The sequence below is a fragment of the Odontesthes bonariensis genome, chromosome 3 (assembly GCF_027942865.1).
Source record: "Odontesthes bonariensis isolate fOdoBon6 chromosome 3, fOdoBon6.hap1, whole genome shotgun sequence".
Lineage (NCBI taxonomy): Eukaryota > Metazoa > Chordata > Actinopteri > Atheriniformes > Atherinopsidae > Odontesthes > Odontesthes bonariensis.
Window position 1 is genome coordinate 14,811,051 of NC_134508.1, and position 21,903 is coordinate 14,832,953.

Consider the following 21,903-nt stretch of genomic DNA (forward strand, 5'->3'; position numbering starts at 1 on the left):
AATGGCTGAAGCAGACAGCTCAATGTAACCCTACAGAGACACAGAGCTGCTTGTGAATGTGATGAAGACGAGCTGATGATGTCGAAGAGCTTCTGGAGGTCTCATTGCTCTGCTTTTCATAATGAACAATGAAGCACATTAAACAACAGCCGTGATTTGTTGAGCGATACGCACACTTTGGCAGACCCCTTCTAAATTTCCTCAGAAATTTTCTAGTTTCCTGTTATTGTTGTAGTTTCAAAGAGGATCAAACCAAACCACTATATACCTTGGCTAATTTACAAGGTATTTTTTTCTTTACTGTGGCAGAACAAATAGAGTAGCCTCAAAATTGTGATTTCCAATTTCCACTGGTACCCATGTCGCCTTCATTCGCCACTGCTTTCCAACTTTCTCCTTTAGCCCATGGTATTTTTCTGTCATTTGAAATATCTACATGTCACTTCTGCAATCTGGATCTGGACGTTCTCCACCACCTTTGATGGCATCTCCCACTGACATTGGGATTTCCAAACCGTACTCTGTACAGATGTTACTGAACACTAGTCCCACCACTTGGACAAGGTGTTCGACATGTCGTACCTGCCTGTATCTACCTACCTGGGCTCCTGTCTGCTGTGGTAGATAACGTCTTCTATTGCTCTTATACCTGTTAAGCTGCCATGATTAGTGCCTCTGTGCTGTTTTTCAGACCTGCCTTTTCTAGGTACTGATAGGACTTCTGGATATCAGCCACTTTTCATCCTGTTGGTGGTACATGCCATGCAGAGGCTTATTCTTCCATGCTAGTTGCTTTTTTGGGTTTTGGCTACCTGAGACTGTGAGCAGTTCATCATTGGGGGCCATCTTCCTGAAGTTTTTTTTCGTTCTTTGTTATTTTGTCCTGGTTAGTTACTGTGATGCCCACAAGCCCCCAGCCTTCTTACTTGAATTTTCAATTCACAACATTGATAATGTTGTGTATAAATAGAAATGGGTCTCACCAAAATTGAAGCAGAAAAGTTAAGCGATGCAAATAATTCACACTGACTTCTCTGAAAGACTAAATAAATCTCTATTGATACAAATTGACAAGAAAAGAAAAAAACTACAATGAACAAAATAGATTTGGTTTGATACATTTTACCCATGACAATGGTTTTAATCCTCTGGAATATGTCAAAGTCCCCAGCTGCAACTAAATCACCCATCTCAGAAATATGGACCACGATGTGAGGTGAGGTCCTGGAAAAGATCTGCAATACAATGCATTAAATATGCATTTTGAGTTTTGCAAGGAATGTAGTAGACTACTTTTTTTCTCGACAAAAGGAGTAAATAATCAAGAAGTCCTATGTGCTGACATTGACTTGTTCAGTCGTGATTTGACTGTAAATCAAAAGCAAATTTGTCCACTTTACATTGGACACAATAAAGAAATAAAAGTAAAAGAGTACTACAGCAACAGTCATGCTATGTTTGACAAATAAAAGGTACAGCAGGCTGATGCGAAAAGGCCTTAACCTCTAGAACTCCACCAGTTTTGCACGGGCCTGCATGAGGCGTTTGAGCCGACTCTGCAAAGCCGCCCTCTTGTTGCAGGTGTCACAGTTCTCCTTCAGTAAAAACTCCAAGTTTTCCTTGTCCTGAAGCATCTGCAGCATCTCCCTCTGCAGTTGGACGGCAGACTCCTGCAGCATCTCGTAGCGGATCACCAGGGGGATCTGGTCAGCCAGACGCTGAACAGCAATCTGCAGGAGAAGGCAGAAACAAGAGTTTGAGCCATTTAATGATAATCGTACAATCTGTCATAAATGACAGATCTTAAAAGAAATCATTCAAAGAAAGACTTACTTTGTAATAGGATTTAAGATGCAACATCAGTTCTTGAAGCGTTGCGTGATTATCATTGCTGTGAAAAAGGCTCGTTTGAGGACGCATTTCTTCCTTGTGTTGTTCCTCCCTCTTTCTGTCACTCAAACTGTCATTGTAGATCTGGTCCTGGGAGTAAACGAGCAGCTCCATCTTAAACTGAGTCCTCAGCATGGATTCGGCAGTCGACTCTTTTTCCTGCTTGATGGATTCAATCTTTTCCTAGAAAATGGTGTAAATTATATTTTGACAGCCAAAACACTAAGAATGACAAAAACTGGACTTGGGCGAAACTTAAAGAGAATTTTTACCTTGGCTGTTTTCTCGAGGTTAGGAAATCCAGTGAAGCTATTTTTAGCCAGCTGTATGAACACCTTCTGAACAGCATCTGGAGGAAAACAAAATAAAAGTTACAAATAGTTTCTCAAATTCAGCTGAGTAACAAAGCATGCTGGACAAAAAGAACAAAACAAAAACGTACAACTATGCACTAAGAATAATGTGAACACAAACCTCCTATGTGCTTAAGTTTCATGACTGCTGGTTCTTCCAGCTGTTTGATCTGCTCCTTAACCATCACCTCAAAGGTCTTGTAGTTGATAAAGCCTGGAAGTTCCCTTCCACGGTACTTGTCTTCATATTCCTCAACCTCTCTTTCTATTTTCGTGTTAACTGTGGTCAATGAAAGATCATGTCAGCATAGTGGCAACGAAGAGCTGTTGACCAGCTGAAAACTAACATACTCACTGGTTTGCCCTAAGCGGTCCAGGTGGGCCTTCCATTTCCCAAACTCCCTCCTGAGTGTAGAAAACACATTGAGTCTCTCTCCACACTTGAGTTCCTCACCTGTGGTCAGACTGATGGCATCCTGAGTGAACGCTGTCACTTTCTGCAGCACAGACATGCAACAGGTATTTCAGACCAAAGAATTGGGATGGCGAAAATGGAGCTGGATTAAGTGTTACATAAGGCAGCTCACATCAATGAGGAAGTCATTTCTCTCTGCCGGCTCAGATGGAGGTCCGTTGTCGTAACCATAAAGCTCTGCCTGGGTCTGTTTCAGTTTTTCCTCTATCTGCTCCTCCAGTCTGGGCAGAGATTTCTGGAAGTCACACGACAAGAGTCAAACACTTGACTGCTCGTGATTAAATAATTCAAATAATTTGTTGAGATGAAGTAGTAACTCACCTTGATGTGATGCACCAGCTCCAGTGTGAGTTTTTCTGCCAGATTAGGTACAGTAGCAAGACCTTCATTGTAAAGGGTGCTGCAGCAAGAATAAAAAGCTAATGAATTACTCAACCATATAGACGGTGTAACAACTAAAAGCAAACTTCCTAAAGCAAAAGAACTTACTTGAAATATGCATGATTTTTGAAGAAGTCCTTCTCTCTCTCTATTGCTTCAGTGAGAGAAACCTTCTCTGTGATCTCCTTCTGACCCCTGCACTTGACGATCATGTAGCCCTTCGACAGCTGGATGACTTCATTATGGACAATTTCAACCACTGTCTCTTCTGTACCTTTGTCCACCAGGTCAGGCTTGGTCAAGATACCTGAGATGGAGAAAGAGGAATATCTACGAGTTGAGTATCTCAACTAAAAGCCAGAGTGCCCATTCCCTAAATCACTTCAGTTTACCCAGAGTCCTCTCTCCATCAGGATCCACCTGCTGTGCCATCATCAAAGCCTCTGTGGTTGCTATGTCAACGTTGCATGGCACCACCACCAAGCTGATGGTTTCTTGTTTGGTGATGAACTTCTGGATCAGTCGCTTTATCTGAAATCAGCAACGTATATTGTGTAAGTTAAAAGGTTGATAGCGATTAAGTGCCAGCTCCACTAGCTTTTCTTCCTTCATACATCATTTAACATACATGGACATGCATTACTGATGTGTCCTGGGATCATGGTGCGTTTGCAAGTAGTCCTACTCCACCCACTTCTTACTTCTCCTGAACCGCAGCCATCTTGAGTCTACCTGTGCTGCCTTGGTTGCTTACTTGATAGAAACTGGCCTACTGGCCTAAGAACTCTCGAGCCCGTGTATCCTGTGCATCCAACCTGCCTGATATCTCCACTCATAGGCCACTTTATTAAGGCAAATTCGCAAAAATCTAACGTTATGACAAAAACGTTGTAATTCTATGTCCGAGGGCCGAATTTGAGAGTTCCAGAGTTTAACATTTAAGGGATTTTTTTTTAACAGAAATGCAAATTTTCATAACTATTCAGTATGGTAGAATAATATGCCAATAAAAATATTAAATATCTACCGTCGTACACTGTCATGTTACTGTGGTCGTCCAAAAGGGACAAACCAATCATTGGCTACGAAGGAGGCTTTTAATCCTCATACCTGATTTAAACTTAATTTCTGAAAAGGGACATTTTGGTCCCCTTTTAAAACGACCTAAGAACATCATATGTTAATATTTTTTTCCGTAGATATTTTATTCCACTTCAGTTCTGATCATAACTACCAAGTTTTCAATTATTTTCAAAAATGTAACCCTTTAGATGCCAATTTGAACTTTTTAGCCCAAATTTTAAGCCTTTAGGTGCCAGTATTTTCAAAATATGGAATGCAAAGTGGAATTATTGAGTAGGGATAATTATGGTCTGGAATATGTCAATGATCAGCAACAACATTGATTTTTAGGGATTTAATTTTTTTTTGTTATGCCTGATTTAAAAAAAGAAAACTCCTTAATTTCTGAAAAGGGCCATTTTTGTCCCCTTCTAAAATGATCCCCAAAATACCATATGTTAATATTTTTTTCCACTTTTTTTTTCCAGGAAATCTTTTCTTCCACTTCAGTTCTGATCATAACCACCAAGTTTTCAATTATTTTCAAATATTAACCCTTTAAATACTAGTGTATATGAGGTAAACACCAATTTCTGTTAAAAAACACACACAAAAACTGCTGTATTTTCAATGTATGCAATGCAAAGTGAAATTATCTATGGGGGATTATTAGGGGTGGGATATGTCATTGATGAGCTACAACATCTGCAATAGCAGATTACAGGAACGGCTCCCATAGACATCCATTATAATGAATACAGCATTAGACTATGGCACGCACACACACACAAACGCACGCACGCACACACACACACACACACACACACACATACATACACACACACTGAAACCTGTATGACCCCAGTGATGTTATGAGGTCGTCAGACTGAGAAATAGTTTGGGTTTCTTTGAGGTAACATAATAAAATAATTTAGGTCTTTGAGGTAACATGATGAAAGTACCCTCGTTTGTTAACGACAGCTCTACCAGCATGAGAATGCCTAAAGTTTGGGCTAAAAAGTTCAAATTGGCATCTAAAGGGTTAATTTTATTTTAAATAATTGAAAACTTGGTAGTTATGATTAGAACTGAAGTGGAATAAAAGATTTATGAAAAAAAAAGTGGAAAAAAATATTAATATATGATGTTTTAAGCACTGTCGCCTCACAGCAAGAAGGTTCCAGGTTCAACTCTCGGCTGGGGCCTTTCTGTGTGGAGTTTGCATGTTCTCCCCGTGTATGCGTGGGTTCTCTCCGGGTGCTCCGCCTTCCTCCCATTGTCCAAAAACATGCATGTTAGGTTAATTGGTGTCTCTAAAATTGTCCTTAGGAGTGAGTGTGAGCGTGTGTGTGGTTGTTTGTCTCGTTTGTTTCTGTGTGGCCTTGTGATGGACTGGCCTGTCCAGGGTGTACCCCGCCTCTCGCCCATTGACCGCTGGGATAGGCTCCAGCCCCCCCGCGACCCGACTGACGGATTCAGCAGGTATAGAAAATGGATGGATGGATGGATGTTTTTAGGTCGTTTTAAAAGGGGACAAAAATGTCCCTTTTCAGAAATTAAGGAGTTTTTTTTACTACACAATGAAAAATTGCATTGTATATGATGTGTGTTTGAAATTCGAAAAAATAGTCAAAAATGCACAACTGGACCAAATATGATGAGTATCACTATCTACAGTGTGAAATTAGAGGAGAAAGTACACCGGCAATCCATAATACTGGTGAAGAAAAAAAAATAAACTAAGGAAAATAAATTCCATTAATTTTCAGAACTGATTTATGTTGGGTGCTTTTTGTTCAATTTAAAACATGATATTGTGGTCCATTATTATTACAAAACATACAGAAAAGTGTTTATCCATCAGTCAGTGGGGTTACATGGCACTGAAAGGATCGGATTATTGGCTAAATTACAATAAGACTGAGTTATTACGTTCATGTAGACACCTTAATCAGACAAGACATTGGATCGGATTACTCGAGATCGGATTAAGACCCCGAGATAACTCGGTTGAAAGTCAAATTAAACGTGCTTGTAGACGGGTGAAGCACGTGGTGACTTTGCGTTCTGCGCATGCTCGAGATTTTTTCCCGGGGTCGTGAACTGGAAGTCGGAAAAGACGATATTACTGTTGTAGAGCCATATGAACCAACTCGGGCTCTGAGAACCTCAGGGAGGGGTCTCCTGCTGGTGCCCAGAGTCAGGACGAAACAAGGTGAGGCTGCGTTTCAGTTTTATGCTCCTAAAATCTGGAACAGTCTTCCAGAAGATGTGAGACAGGCCTCAACTCTGACAATGTTTATGTATATCCAGGCTGAAAACAGTTCTATTTAGCTGTGCATATGACAATTAATGGAAACCACGCCCTTATGATTAATTAATGATTATTTTTAATGGGTTTTTAAAAAAATATATATTTTAATTTTTATTATTATTTTTTTATTTCTTTTAATGATTTTATTGCCTTCTTGTGATTTTATGTAGCTGTGAAGCACTTTGAATTGCCTTGTGTATGAATTGTGCTCTACAAATAAAATTGCCTTGCCTTGCCTTGTCGCCGCCGTCAGAAAGAAACAAACAACGTGATGGAGAATGCTCCGTTGTGCAATAAGCAGCTCATCACAAACGAAATGTAGAGGGACGTAGCTTCGTCTTGCTCTTCGTTCGCCATTTTCTCGAATACCTGAGTTTGTTGTTGTTGTTGGTGGTGAAGCGGTCAACCGGAAGTGGCTCAATTAGCAATAGTTGAAATGGCTACAGCACCACCTATCGTATCGGAGTATGACATGCTTTGTGCCTCTGATCCGATTCACTCACCACCTCCAAGGATTATTACCCTTGCTCAAATAAGGAGCATAACCCAACTATAGCTATAATCGAATTAATCTCACCATGTAGACCCACTGTATGACATGTTGTGTACTGGCAGGAAAAACAAGTTTGATAGATTTCTATCCTCTTAACCTGGTTAAGTCCCAGCTGTCACTGTCAACACTTTTCCCTTGGAACGATGTGCTGGCAAAGAGACTGAACCAGAGGAAACACTGAACTTGCCGACCTGATCACCGATGTTCTCTGGTTGTCCTTTTACAGCCACCCTGGCGATGCCGGGCAGGTCAATGAGAGTCAGGTCTGGAACGTCAGGAGAAGATATTTCCAGACTGATGAGGTCATCGCTGATTCCCACGCCGACTCCAGCCATTTTATCCTGTGCTGGAGGAAGAGGACAACGATGGAGGTTCTTATCAGTGTATCAATAAGACACAGGGGCTTTTTTTTTTCAGTGTTTTCATCGAGATATTTAAAAATGATGCACTGTTATACCTTCTCTAATCTTTTTCTCAACAGTTGCAGGGTCATCAATCTCTTCCTCAAAATCTTGGTAGCTTATCTTTCCAGACCACTCTTGTCCTTCTTTCCTTCTCTTCATCTTCAGTTCGAGAGGGCATCTTGTGACAATGCCTGGAATAATCATGAGCCAAATGCAACAAAGAGAAAACATGTGAAACAAGATCAACAAGTAGATATGTTTATCTATTTCTGTAGTGCGCCCAGGGGCGGTCCTAGGGGCGGGCGCCCTGGGCGGCACCCGAAAGGGGGTGGCACCATCGCGAAACCCCGCCCCCAAACGACATCGCGAAAATGTTGAAATAGTTAATAAACATATTCAAAATCATTTAAAACGTGTTATTTCTACACTATTACCACATTGTTGTAATAATAACATTACTATAAGTGTTTTTTGTCAGTTATTATAAGCATTTTTTGCCGATTTTTTTTTTTTTTACCGGGGGCGGGGCCACCGTGAAAGGGGCGGGGCGTCGCCCGGGGCGCAATTCATTGTAAGACCGCCACTGAGTGCGCCTCACAATTGATTCTTGGGGTCTGTCAAAGGTGGAGGCTTGAATTCTCCTGTCAAGCCTACACACATTCACTTTCACCAATGGCTAGTTGCTAGATGGGACCAAGTCATTATTTTGCAAGTCACAAGTGACTCGAGTCATTTGACTCCAGTCTAAAGCTGGATTTACAGTTGACGCGTAGCTCACGGCTCGGCCAACACGTGACGTCAAAATGACGTTTCAGGCCTGGCGCTTGCCTTGAAAAGAAGGCGCATTTTTGTAACTTGGCTGGGCCGAGAACGACAAACCGGATGGACCAGTTTGAGACCAGGAGGTGCGTTTGTACAGGCACCTGTACGAAACTGCAGTGAAACAGCACATAAACTCCCAAAACTCGTGGACAGAGATTGGCAGAACTTTGGGGAAAGAGGGAGAGTTCTGTAAGAATGTGTGGAAGAAGCTACGGGACAGATACGTGAAGGCAAAGAAGAGGGCAGAGACTCGGAGTGGTGATGCCGGGGGCTTCAGACCTTCACCTCTATTGACTGAACTGTCTTGGCTCACAAACTTCATGAAACACAGAAACACACTAAGCATTTCATCTTCCAGATACTGCGACGCGGGGGTGTACCTAAACACTGGAACGTACCAAAACGGACCGGAACGGACCCAGATTTAGCCAGATACACATTAAGAACTGTTGTAGAAGTATATGTAATATCCAATGATTATAACACCAAATTATTCCATAAAATATGAAAAGATGTTCAAAACGTTACCTTGGTTTAGGTAACTTTTACTAAAATAAAAGCTTACCTTTTCAACATTCATTACCAATTACTATTAATTACTGGGAAACATCCATACAAATATCAAAAACACATCAGCAATACCACAATAGTAAAAAACAGTTTGGTGTTATAATCATTGGATATTACATATACAGATGACTTCTACAAGAGTTCTTAATGTGTATCTGGCTAAATCTGGGTCCGTTTCGGTACGTTTCTGTGTTTAGGTACTCCCCGACGGGGAAACCACAAGCCCCTCGTTGTCACATCTTCCACGTTTGTTTGAAGCGTACCAATAACCCCTCTTTAAATACTAAAATGACACAGCAATGGTGGAAACGGGGAAACATTGTAGGACATACACGGACAGAACAGATAGTTATTTTTCATTTATTGAATCATTCTTCCTTCTTGAAAATATTTTGCTGCCTGTGTCCCAGTCGACGTCACAGCACCTGCTGGCTCTGGCTTTGATAAATAGAAAAAGGCAGTTACTAGTTTGCAATAACTTACCGCTTCCTCTTGGCAGAGCCACCCCTGACAGCGCCTCCAGCACAGAGCTCTTCCCCGAGCTTTGGTCTCCTATCACGGCGATAGCGGGCAGCGCCAGGTCCTTCTCTACTCCCAGGGAGCGGAGAGAGTCAATCAAGTCAATGCAGGGACGCACTTTCTCCTCATACTGTTGGTTCAGAAAGTTCATGTCGACTGGTTGTCTTCTGAAAAGAAAAATGGAATTCAATCTTAACGCAAGTCTCTCACAGGACAATAGTGATGGGTCATGCGCACAAGCATCGGCTCTGAGAGCTCTTTGTAGTGAATCAGAAGAGCCGGCTCGCATCAAGTGAGAGCCGACGAAGTTTTTTTCCATTCGCTGCTTAGGTTTCAGTTTCAGTGCTCAGTCCCAGCTCTGGTTAGCCTGGCTGACGCGTCCACATCTCTATGAGATGGTGGTCTGGGAACTAGGTGTGCATTTTCTCGTATTTGAGGCGTGGTTTACGAATGCCTAGAGCCGTTTATTGGGCGCTACGAATGTCTATCAAATGGCGTCTGGTTCTTCCCATGCTGCTTTGCGCGCGATTCATAGCCAATTGTATCACTTATACCAGATGACGTATGTAGAGCGACAGAAATTCGACCAAATGAAATCTTTCAACGTCAAACGTTGCTCTTTTTTAAAAGTAAACTTGCCTTCTAAGCTACTTAAAACACTTTCTAAGGCTGCATCGAACGGTAACGTTGTGTCCGCTGCCATGTCGGATTAACACTCTACAAGCTTCGGTGTCGCGCATAGACGTCGTCATCGTCTTGCTGCCCCCCCCCCCCCCCCCTGTTCTGTGATTGGTTCCCTAACTCAGGCAAAAATAAGGGCGGTGGTTTCCAGGCTGCCTTTGCAGTGTGAATGAAATCGCGCGCAAAGCAGCATGGGAATTCCCAGGCTAAGCTCTGGTTACGACAGAGCTTTGTTATGATTGGCCAGCATGGTGACCAGCATGCGGTATTCTGTTCTGTGGATTTGTTTGAAATTTTTTGGTTCATTCAGGGCTCTCAAGTGACACTGAAGCCACACTGAAATGCTGATGCAGAGAGGGTTTTTTCCATGGTGGGGCTCAATAAAACCAAGACCAGGAACACGTTGGCTCTGAATCGAACTCTGTCATCCATCATGACTGTGAAAATGGCTGTGCTTTAAATGGGAGCCCCCAATATCAGTCATCAAGCATCAAAATCTGCCACAAACACTTACAACACTTTGCATAAGACTTTGCATACCTAAAACAATTTATTTTAAAATATAGCAGAATTTAGTGTATATGTGAAGATTTGTGATTTTGGTATAAATAAAACAATTTCTTTGTTCTTTGAGTAGCTAGTTTATGGCGATGGGATACTGCAAGGGACCAGCCCCCCCACCCCCAAAAAAAAACTAAAGAAACCCCCCCGTGCACACGGCCCGGCCCCTGCCCCGCCCGAATCTCACTCCAAGCAAACTTGAAAACTTGAGAGCCCTGGATCACGTTATCTGGAAGCTATTGAGCTAAAATGCTAATATTTACATTTAAAAATAAATAAATTATGAACAGAACTAAAATGTAAAAACAAGAGGTGTATCTCATGCAGCCAGTGTAGTTACATGATCCCAAATTGATTTGGAGTCAATTGATCACATGACCTGGAAGCTATTGAGCAAAAATGCTAATATTTACAAATAAAAATTAATAAAAATTATGAACAGATCTAAAATGTAAAAACATAGAAATAAAATAAAAAGGGAAACCCTCGGAAAATAACATAGCAAAGGACACACGGAAAAACTTCGGCTTTCTCAGAGCTGCTTTAAAGGTATAGTTTGCCTTTTCTTTTTTTTTGAGTATTTTTTTGGGCTTTTTATGCCTTTAATGTTAGAACAGTTGGAGAGAGACAGGAAGCAGGGGGCAGAGAAAGGGGAAAGACACGCAGCACAGGGACGCTCGGTGCAGGAGTCGAACCGGGGCCAGCGGCAGCGAGGACTGTAGCCTCTGTACATGGGGCGGCTGCTTAACCCACTACGCCACCAACCGCCCCTAGGCTAAAGTTCAGGATGCTACGCCATCAGGCGTCGGCCCTGGCAGTGGTTCCGCTCGGCCGCCTGCACATGAGGCCGTTTCAGCGGTAGGTCGCTTCACGATGAACCCGTCGCACCATGGACACCATCAGGTTTCAGTTTCCATGGCGTGCGTCCTGGCACTGCGGCAGGGGTTGCCATGAGAACATCATGGCCAGAAAAGTTATTACCATGGACGCCTCTCGATCAGGCTGGGGAACCACTTACAAGGGCAGGATAATAAATGGCACATGGAGCTCGCAAATACGGTTACTTCACATAAACTGCTTGGAGCTGCAGGCTGTTGTGGCGTATATCAACAGACAGGACGGGCTGCGCTCGCGTCATCTGCACATGTTGGCACACAGACTGATAACATGGAGCAGCTCCCACCTTTTGTCGCTGAGAGCCACTCACGTGCCAGGCATATTAAACCTGGGGGCGGATTTACTCTCCAGGGGCGACCCTCACTACAAGGATTGGAAACTCCACAGCGAGGTGGTTGCCCAGATTTGGGAGAGATATGGCGAGGCGAGAGCGGATCTGTTCGCGATAGAGGAGAACGCTCAGTGCCCTCACTACTACTCCCTCACCGACCGGAAAGCCCCGATGGGGCTGGATGCCTTGGCGCATGAGTGACCCCGTGGCCTCCTGTATGCTTTCCCCCCATTAGAGCTGATCACTCCAACTCTTGCCAGGGTACAGTAGAGGCATCTGACTCTAATCCTGCGGTCACCCATGGTCACCCATGGCGTCTGCCTCTGCGCAGGGAACTTCTGACACAGGCTCGCGGGGAGATTTTTAATCCTTATCCGGAACGCATGGTTCTATGGGCATGGCTTTTGAAAGGCTGAATCTGACCACCGCTGGGGCTTCCGCAGAACGTCATTGCCACTATTCAGGGTCGGGAGCGCCGTCTACGAGCTCCGCTTATGACGGTAAGTGGAGCGCATTTGAGGACTTGTGCGTAAAAGCGGGGGTGTTGGCTTTTCAGTGCCCTGTGCCGGTTATCCTGACGTTGCTGCAGGGGCTGCTGGATAAGGGCATGGCGTTCTCCACTGTCAAGGTGTACTTAGCTCCTATATCAGCGTGTCACATGGGCTTTGGAGACAAAACAGCAGGTCAGCACCCCCTCGTTTGTCAGTTTATGAAAGGGGCCCCGCGCTTTCGACTGGTGTCAAAGGATCTGGCCGCCCCATGAGATCTTTCCATGGTGCTGGATGCGCTGTCGGGTCCTCCTTTTGAGCCGCTGCTTCTGGTGGAGCTCAGAGTTCTCTCTTTGAAGATGGCTCTGTTACTGGCACTGGCTTCGGTCAAGAGTGTGAGTGACATCCATGCTCTGTCGGTGAACCCGGCTTGTATGCGGTTTTCAGTGGGGGATTCTAAGGTTCTACTGAAGCCTAACCCTGCGTTTGTGCCGAAGGTTTCTAACCCGGCAGTGGAATATGGCCCTATTGAGCTGTCTGCGTTTTGTCCTCTTCCCTTCTCATTGCAGTAGCAAGAACGTCTGAATGGTCTCTGCCCGGTGCGCGCATTACGCGCCTATGTGAACAAAACAGCTGGGTTGAGGAAATCAGAACAGCTATTTGTGTCATGGGCTGCGCCACACTTGGGGAAGTCTCTAAAGCCTTTAGCATGGTTGCCGCGTCGGCTAGCGCGAGCGGTGTTGATGACGTCACGATTTCCTGCCGGCTATATATGGTGGCGCAAGTCGATGCGCCAGTTGTTGCAATTTTCTCCGTCACAGAGGTCTCGCTGCTTCGTGAAGGTTACCGCTATTCTACAACGAAGAAAGTCGAAAAGAAAACAATGCCACTGTCAAGACCAGGAACACTGTCATCAATGATGCTGCTGCAGTATCTGGAAGATGAAATGCTTCGTGTATTTCTGTGTTTCACGAAGTTCGTGAGCCAAGACAATTCAGTCAATAGAGGTGAAGGTCTGAAGCCCCCGGCATCACCACTTGGAGTCTCTGCCCTCTTCTTTGCCTTCACGTATCTGTCCCTTAGCTTCTTCCACACATTCTTACAGAACTCTCCCTCTTTCCCCAAAGTTATGCCAATCTCTGTGTACCAGTTTTGGGAGTTTACGTGGTCCATGTGCTCTTTCACTGCAGTTTCGTACAGGTGCCTGTACAAACACACCTCCTGACTGAGCCTGGTCTCAGATTGATCCATCCGGTTTGTCGTTCTCGGCGCAGCCAAGTACAAATATCGACTGGTGCACGACAACGTGCTGCGCCGTCTTTTCAAGGCAAGCGCCAGGCATGAAACGTCATATTGACGTCACGACTCGTCAACTGTAAATCCAGCTTTATGAAGCAGCGGTTGTCACGCTGGATTGTGGAGGCTATTGCCTTGGCCTATGAGAGCAAGGGGCTTCAACCCCCCCCCAGGGCTGCGTGCTCATTCCACTCGTGGGATGGCCGCGTCATGGGCATTGTTCCAAGGCATTTCTATTGGGGAGATATGTGCGGCTGCTAGCTGGACTACGCCTCACACCATCTCCAGATTTTACGGATTGGATGTTACGGTACCCACGTTGGCTCACACAGTTCTGCGCGTGGGTTCTGCGACGGATATAGGGCTACCTATGTGACTGTGGTTGTTTTGATAACTGGTCCTCGAGGTATGATTGTCTGGCAATACGGGAGTCTCTATATCCCATAGTGAGATACCGAAACGAATGTTGAAAGAGAACTATAGGTTAAGAAATTAACCCCAGTTCTCTGAAACATGAGTGAGGTATCTCACCAGATCATTCTCCTTGCCTGGAGCGAGGAAGAGGTGTACTTTGCTCAGATTGAATAGACGACATGATGCCACGGCCTTATAAGGAGGAGGAAGTCACTCCTCCAAGATCAGTCCGACACGTCTGTCTGCCAGTCAGGACTGGCGTAGTGGAAAATTGCTTCTGGGGAGAAGCGCAGGGGGCATGTCCCATAGTGAGATACCTCACTCGTGTTTCAGAGAACCGGGGTTAATTTCTTAACCTATAGTTCATGCACGATATTGCTAGTTTGGGATGTCATACAGCTTCATGTCAAAAGAGGCGAACTATACCTTTAAAGCAGCTCAGAGAAGGCCGAAGTTTTTGTGTTTTTAGCCTGTTTTTTATCATGTTTTATCCATGTGTCCTTTGCTATGTAATTTTCCGAGAGTTTCCCATTTTATTTTAATTATTTTATTTTTACGTTTTTACATTTTACATCTGTTCATTTTTATTTGTAAGTATTAGCATTTTAGCTCAATAGCTGCCAGGTCATGTGATCAATTGACTCCAAATCAGTTTGGGATCATGTAACTACACTGGCTGCATGAGATACACCTTTTAGTTTTACAATTTAGTTCTGTTAATAATTGTATTAATATTTATATGTAAATATTAGCCTTTTTTCTCAATAGCTTCCAGGTCATGTGATGAATTGACTCCAAATCAGTGTGAGATCATGTAACTACACTGGCTGCATGAAATACACCTTTTAGTTTTACAATTTAGTTCTGTTCATAATTTTTATTAATATTTATTTGTAAATATTACCATTTTTGCTCAATAGCTTCCAGGTCACGTGATCAATTGACTCCAAATCAGTGTGAGATCATGTAACTACACTGGCTGCATGAGATACACTTCTTGTTTTTATATTTTAGTTCTGTTCATAATTTCTATTAATATTTATATGTAAATATTAGCCTTTTTTCTCAATAGCTTCCAGGTCACGTGATCAATTGACTCCAAATCAGTGTGGGATCATGCAACTACACTGGCTGCATGAGATACACCTTTTATTTTTACAATTTAGTTCTGTTAATCATTTTATTAATATTTATATGTAAATATTAGCCTTTTTTCTCAATAGCTTCCAGGTCACGTGATCAATTGACTCCAAATCAGTGTGGGATCATGTAACTACACTGGCTGCATGAGATACACCTTTTATTTTTACATTTTAGTTCTGTTCATAATTCTTATTAATATTTATATGTAAATATTAGCATGTCCCACATTTTTATTTTGAAAACAGGAAGTTGGAACACGCTGCAGTTGTCCTCTCCGTGTGTTTAAAGTCTGCAATACGGGTGCAGTTGAAATGTGTGTGAGTGGCTTGGGAATGTCTGTCGATTATCCAACTTAAAACTGACTTCACCTAAGTTATAAATGACTACATTCACTCTTCCCTCTGCTTTGTCTCCCTGTTCTTATTTCTTGCCAAGAAGCAGCCCCAGTCCATGATGCTGCCATCACCGTGTGTGTAGTATATAAAGTAGAGATGCACCGGATCCAGGATCCGGGGTCCGGTTCCGGCCGGATAGTGGCGTTTTTGACGAGGTTCGGTTACTGCCGGACCCGGTGCCCCAACCGGACCGGATCCTACATGCCGAAGCGCTTCATTCACAATGAAACCGACAGCAGTGGAATTAAACAGATGAAAGCGCGCATGCTGACGTCCCTGCGAGAGAGATTTGAGGGACTTGAGGGCAACGCTGCGTTCATTGTGGCAACAAGTCTTGATCCGAGATATAAAACCAAATTTTGGATGAGTGACACACTCCAGTGCCGATCAGTGCTTGTGCAGGAGGCTGTCTCCCGCATATCCGAATCAGATCAAGACTCGCGTGCTGAGACAGAGGTGGCGACAGGCCGAGCGAAACGACACTGTTCAGGTAGCAACTGGGACGATCTGTTCCGCAGCAGCACCGAGTGTGAGCCAGCCACACTGAGCGCCGAAACAGAGGTCAGAGTTTTTTTCAGCGAGCCACTGATTCCTCTAACCGAAGACCCGCTTCAGTGGTGGAAAGGCAATCAGCAGCGCTTTCCACTGCTTTCCACTGCTGTCAAAAACGGCCAAAGTTTAGTGAGTAATGTAACGTATGCAACCAAGTAAATTAAAATGTCAAGCACAAGAAAATAATTCAAATCTACTAAATTACTTCATAACAGCAAATACTACAGACATAGCCTATAAAATTTACTTAAAATTTTGAGTAAAATGATGTTCCTGCCTATGAAAAACAAGTAGACTTTACTTAATTTGTTTATATAAATATTACTTAAAACTTAGATGTAATTAAGTAAATGTTACTTAATACCTTCACAACTGTAATGTTTTATGGTAAGTAAAATTTACTTGATACTGGCAAGTGAGTGTTACTTGATATTGCAGCATTAAATATTACTTAAGCCACTTGAGTGCAAATGCTTACAATGGGTTTTCTAAGTAAATCTTATGAGTTGTTTTATTCAGTGTGCCAGTGCCCACCACAAACCTCTGTACCCAGTGAACGACTTTTCAGCACCGCTTCAGACATCCGTTCTCACACTCGCAACCGGCTGTCGCCTATTCATGCAGAGCGTCTTGTTTTTCTGAAAGGAAACGCTCATTTTCTGTGAAAGCTAGCTATAGAAGTTGTTCATTATATAACCTACAGGAGAGTAGGTTCGAGTTTTTTGTGCCACACTTTGTTTAATGTTCTAATTAAGCCTACAGTTAAGTGCTTGAAATAGAAGTGAAATAGCCTATGTTCCATGACTGTAGGCATTCATGATGATTATCAAGATTCCCAGTGTTTTTTTTTCTGAGAAAAAAAATCAGTCTGCAGTTAATAGGCTACTATTAGCCTACATTTTTTTCTTTACATTTACCAGGCCTATTAAAAATTTGTATCCAAGAGTTATACATGTGCTAAATTTGCTATATTTTAGTTTGTAAATGCAGTAGGCCTATGTTTTGTTGGATTCTTTTACTCTTTTCTTTTACTTTTCAAAGAGCACTTTATGGATTGCTGTTCATGACAGGCCTCATTCTCTTTAGTAATAATGTCATATTTTGCTCTCTTTATTTGTTCTTTGGATTGAACAGAACAATAAGCCTGTACACAAATGACGTTAAGCTGAACATTTCAGCGGTGTGTTCCAACACCAAGTGACTATAATCAAATTAAATAGATAATGTTAGAAGTTATTGCGTATTTCATCTGTTAAGGAAAGGAAATTAACTGTAAAGTGGTTTTCACTGCATTATAATGTAGGCCTACTAGCTGATGATCCGAGTAGGATCTGGTATCCGGTTTCGGTTCAGGTGTCGTGCCAAAAAGTGATTGTCTGCCAGAATCTGATTTGCCGCCGCGGGAGCGCGCACAGCAGCCAGTTGAGCGGTAGCGCAAAACCGTCTGCTTTTCTCTGTATTAAGCGATCATACTATGCAGATACACACAACTGCATTATAATGTAGACCTAATTATAGTTTCGAAAGTTTGACGTTTATCACGTAAAGACAATTACGTGATAAACATGTATCTTTGCTCGGTATATCTGATGACTTTGTATATCTGATGACTTTCAATAAAGATATGATAACTTTTGCAACGATCCTCGTGGCTGCATTGTTTTTTATCTGATCTGGGCCCTTCATAGTATTTGCTTCCCATGTTTGGATGCGTTTTGCAGTTAACGATCAGTTTTTCACCTGCCAAAAACTGATTGAAGGCCAAATACAGTTAATGAAAGGTGATTTCTGCCTTTGCAATTGGTGCAAATTGGCGACGAGTAAACCGGACCCTAAACAACTAGGCCTACACGAAATGAAAAGTTGAACCGGAGGGAAGGAGAAACGACGAAACAAAGCAGGAGACGAAACGAAAGCAACAAGGATCCGTGAGTAACAGTGCATAGCACACAGTGAAAAGATAAACGGATAAGATCTGGATTTCCTGTCCGAAATGGCTTACGTTGGGAAAATAGAGGAGTTTGATAGCTCAAGTGAAGACTGGGAATCATAGAGCGAGTGGAGTTATACTGCGACGCTAATCAAATCAAATTTATTTATATAGGCTAGGCCTAGTACATTTCATGTAGCCTACAAACAATTCAAAGTGCTTTACATAAAATAAAAGCATTGCAGCAGGGAGTGCAAGAAGCATTAAAAATACATAAAAGAATATAAAGAGAAACAAATAAAATCATTTAACTGATGATATCGAGGATGACAAAAAAAGTTCCGTCCTCCTCAGTCTAATGGGAGCTAAAACTTACATGCTGCTGCGTCGTAATCTTCTGAGCCCTGGGACACCGCCAAGCAAGTCATAGAAAGCCATTGTTGAGAAGTTGCAGAAGCACTGAAACCCCGCACCACTGGTGATAGCGGAAATATTCAGATTTCATAAACGAAATCTAACAAAGGATGAAAGCATATCCGAGCAGGGGCGTCACTAGGTTTTAAGGACAGGGGGGGCTAAGCCCCCAAGAGATGCACAGGATGTGAGCGAACGTTTAATTTCACAAACAGCTAACAACATCTTTAGTACAGTACAACAACAAACACGGGAAGTACTGTATGTTTACAGCATTAACAACAACAACAAAAAGAAAAAATGTATCGTTATTATTACTATTATTATCCACTGAAGATATTATATGTGAATGTGCTCAGCTCTTGTTTCACTGTGTGCATGCGTTAAGTTAGAAACACAGCTGATATTCCAGAAGGAAGTCCCCCCATAAAATTCCAAGACTGTCTGCATCACAAATGACTCTATCCTGTGAAATCCTTTAGACTCACCTTTCCAGTAGAGCTCTCTCCCCTCTCACTCTCTCTGCTCCTCTGCCCTGACTCCTATAGGTCAATAGGGGTGGTGGTGTGATTATTATTAGTGTATTATTATTAGTATTATTACTATTATTATCATCATTCTTATTGTCATTATTATCCACATAATCATACGTGAATGAGCTCAGCTCCTGTTTCATTGTGTGTAGCTGATGCTGAAGCTGATAGTATATGGTAAAAAAAAAAAAAGACTGCACAGCTAACTCTATAAACAACCAGGACCTTCACAGTGCATTTCAGATTAACTAGTTAGCTATGTAGCAGCGTTCTTTTAGAGCTGAAATGTAACTTTTGACTGCAAAACAACAAAGGTAAGACGTGCACAGAGATCTTCTTCAGCACACAACACACGCTGTCTCCTGTACAGGGGGCTCTCTGCAAGCCCGGTTTTTATTTGTCAAACAGGGAGCATTTCGTTCATTAATTACATGGGACTTTCTGTTGTTAGCTGGGGGGCTGGAGCTAACTTATTGTCACCAACAGCAGTGATGAATACTTACTCTCTTGAAAAAATTTCGTATATCCATTTTTTGGTTCTGTGTGCTCCGCTCCCTGTACACATGCTGCAGATACCCAGGTGCCGAGACGAGTGCAACCTAGGTTGCAGGGAAAACGTGGACTGGATTTCAGTGATGTGGGCGTGCTCTATTAACAAGTGGAATGGATTGGATAAGACGCACTGACCCTGACTCTCTACCTTTCACTATAGGGAAACTAAGATTTATGATCATATTTAAGTTAATAATGACTGGTTGTATGATTATTTATTTAAACTCATATTCTGGCCACATTATATTATAATATAATATAATAAAAATTTAATAAATGAACATAAAATTATTTAGGGGGGCTGAAGCCCCCCTAAAATAGGCCTAATGACGCCACTGGTGACCAAACACACAAGTTAGAGCTCTATGTTCTGAAAAATACAGGCCCAGCGCTACTGGGGCGTGAATGGCTGAGGAGAATTCAGCTTGACTGGCATGCAATCAAAGCCCTGAATATCTCAACAAGCCTCAAGAGCTCCACCTGCAGGCCTAACCAGAGACTGCTACAGTTGTTGGAGGCTAATGTGCACGTGTTTGAGAAAGGCATTGGTAAACTTAAACACCTAAAAGCAAAAATCGAAGTTGACAAAGATGCCAACCCAAGATTCCACAAAGCGCGCCCAGTGCCGTATGCACTACGTCCCAAGATAGACGCCGAGCTGCAGAACTTGGAGGCATCCGACATTCTCTCAAAAGACATCTTTTCATCATTGGCTGGTGGGGAGCAGTTTTAAAAGATCGATTTGTCACAGGCCTATCTCCAGATGGAAGTGGAGGAGTCAATCAAAAAGTCCCTAACCATCAACACCCATAAGGGACTTTACCAATACAATCGACTTGTGTTTGGTGTTTCTTCAGCTCCAGCCATCTGGCAAAGAGCCATGGATCAGGTGCTCCAGGACATTCCTGGAACACAATGCTACCTGGATGATATTATCATAACAGGAAAAGATGATGATGATCATTTCCAGAACCTGAGAAAAGTACTCAGCAGGCTGAATGAGTATGGCCTACGAGCAAAGAGAGAGAAATGCGAGTTTTTCAAAACTGAAATCTCATACTGCGGACATGTCATCGACAAGCACGGCTTGCATAAGTCACAAGAGAAAATTGAGGCAGTGCTGAAAGCACCTAAACCTGAAAATGTGTCACAACTCAGATCGTACCTGGGTCTCGTCAACTATTATCACAAGTTTCTCCCAAACCTTGCTACAGTGCTCCATCCATCCATCCATCCATCCATCCATCCATCCATCCATCATCTTCCGCTGGTCCGGGGATCGGGTCGCGGGGGCAGCAGCTTGAGCAAAGAGACCCAGACGTCCCTGTCCCCGGCCACTTCCTCCAGCTCTTCTGGGGGGACCCCAAGGCGTTCCCAGGCCAGCCGAGAAACATAGTCTCTCCAACGTGTCCTGGGTCTTCCCCGGGGCCTCCTCCCAGTGGGACGGGCCCGGAACACCTAACCAGGGAGGTGTCCAGGAGGCATCCTAACCAGATGCCCGAGCCACCTCATCTGACTCCTCTCGATGCGGAGGAGCAGCGGTTCTACTCCGAGCCCCTCCCGGATGACCGAGCTTCTCACCCTATCTCTAAGGGAGAGCCCAGACACCCTGCGGAGGAAACTCATTTCGGCCGCTTGTATTCGCGATCTCGTTCTTTCGGTCACTACCCACAGCTCGTGACCATAGGTGAGGATAGGAACATAGATTGACCGGTAAATCGAGAGCCTCGCCTTCTGGCTCAGCTCCTTCTTCACCACAACGGGCCGGTGCAGAACCCGCATCACTGCGGACGCCGCACCGATCCGTCTGTCAATCTCCTGCTCCATTCGTCCCTCACTCGTGAACAAGACCCCGAGATACTTGAACTCCTCCACTTGGGGAAGGATCTCATTCCCGACCCGGAGAGAGCATTCCACCCTTTTCCGGCCGAAGACCATGGTCTCGGATTTGGAGGTGCTGATTCTCATCCCAGCCGCTTCACACTCGGCTGCGAACCACTCCAGTGAGAGCTGAAGGTCACGGCCCGACGACGCCAACAGAACCACATCGTCTGCAAAAAGCAGAGACCCCATTCTGAGGTCGCCAAACCGGACCCCCTCAACGCCCTGGCTGCCCCTAGAAATTCTGTCCATAAAAATGATGAACAGAATCGGTGACAAAGGGCAGCCCTGACGGAGTCCAACCCTCACAGGAAACATGTCCGACTTACTGCCGGCAATGCGGACCAAACTCTGACACCGGTCATACAGAGACCGAACAGCCCATATCAAGGAGTCCGGCACTCCATACTCCCGGAGCACCCCCCCCAAGAGTCCCCGAGGGACACGGTCGAACGCCTTCTCCAAGTCCACAAAACACATGTAGACCGGTTG

General features: G+C 43.6%; 1 protein-coding gene across 1 annotated transcript; it reads right to left on the reverse strand.

The window, feature by feature from the left end:
• Positions 1 to 378: 378 nt before the first annotated feature.
• Positions 379 to 18,502, reverse strand: LOC142376833 (interferon-induced GTP-binding protein Mx-like). Its single transcript, XM_075460431.1, has 13 exons — positions 18,408 to 18,502; positions 9,308 to 9,510; positions 7,486 to 7,623; positions 7,220 to 7,374; positions 3,492 to 3,630; positions 3,208 to 3,406; positions 3,040 to 3,118; positions 2,831 to 2,953; positions 2,599 to 2,740; positions 2,365 to 2,523; positions 2,163 to 2,239; positions 1,834 to 2,073; positions 379 to 1,730 (listed from the first exon to the last, which is right to left on the reverse strand). Exons 1-13 carry the CDS (start codon positions 18,467 to 18,469, stop codon positions 1,506 to 1,508), a joined length of 1,941 nt encoding a protein of 646 aa, XP_075316546.1. The 5' UTR covers positions 18,470 to 18,502; the 3' UTR covers positions 379 to 1,505.
• Positions 18,503 to 21,903: the final 3,401 nt, after the last annotated feature.

What these genes read in the sequence shown, in the direction of transcription:
- LOC142376833 (XM_075460431.1), bottom strand. Translation starts at nt 18,469, where the DNA reads ATGGCTTTCTATGACTTGCTTGGCGGTGTCCCAGGGCTCAGAAGATTA. An exon ending in AGCTGGTGCATCACATCAAG is followed by an intron (nt 2,954 to 3,039) that starts GTGAGTTACTAC and finishes TGTGACTTCCAG; the next exon opens with AAATCTCTGCCCAGACTGGA. An exon ending in GGACCGCTTAGGGCAAACCA is followed by an intron (nt 2,524 to 2,598) that starts GTGAGTATGTTA and finishes CATTGACCACAG; the next exon opens with TTAACACGAAAATAGAAAGA.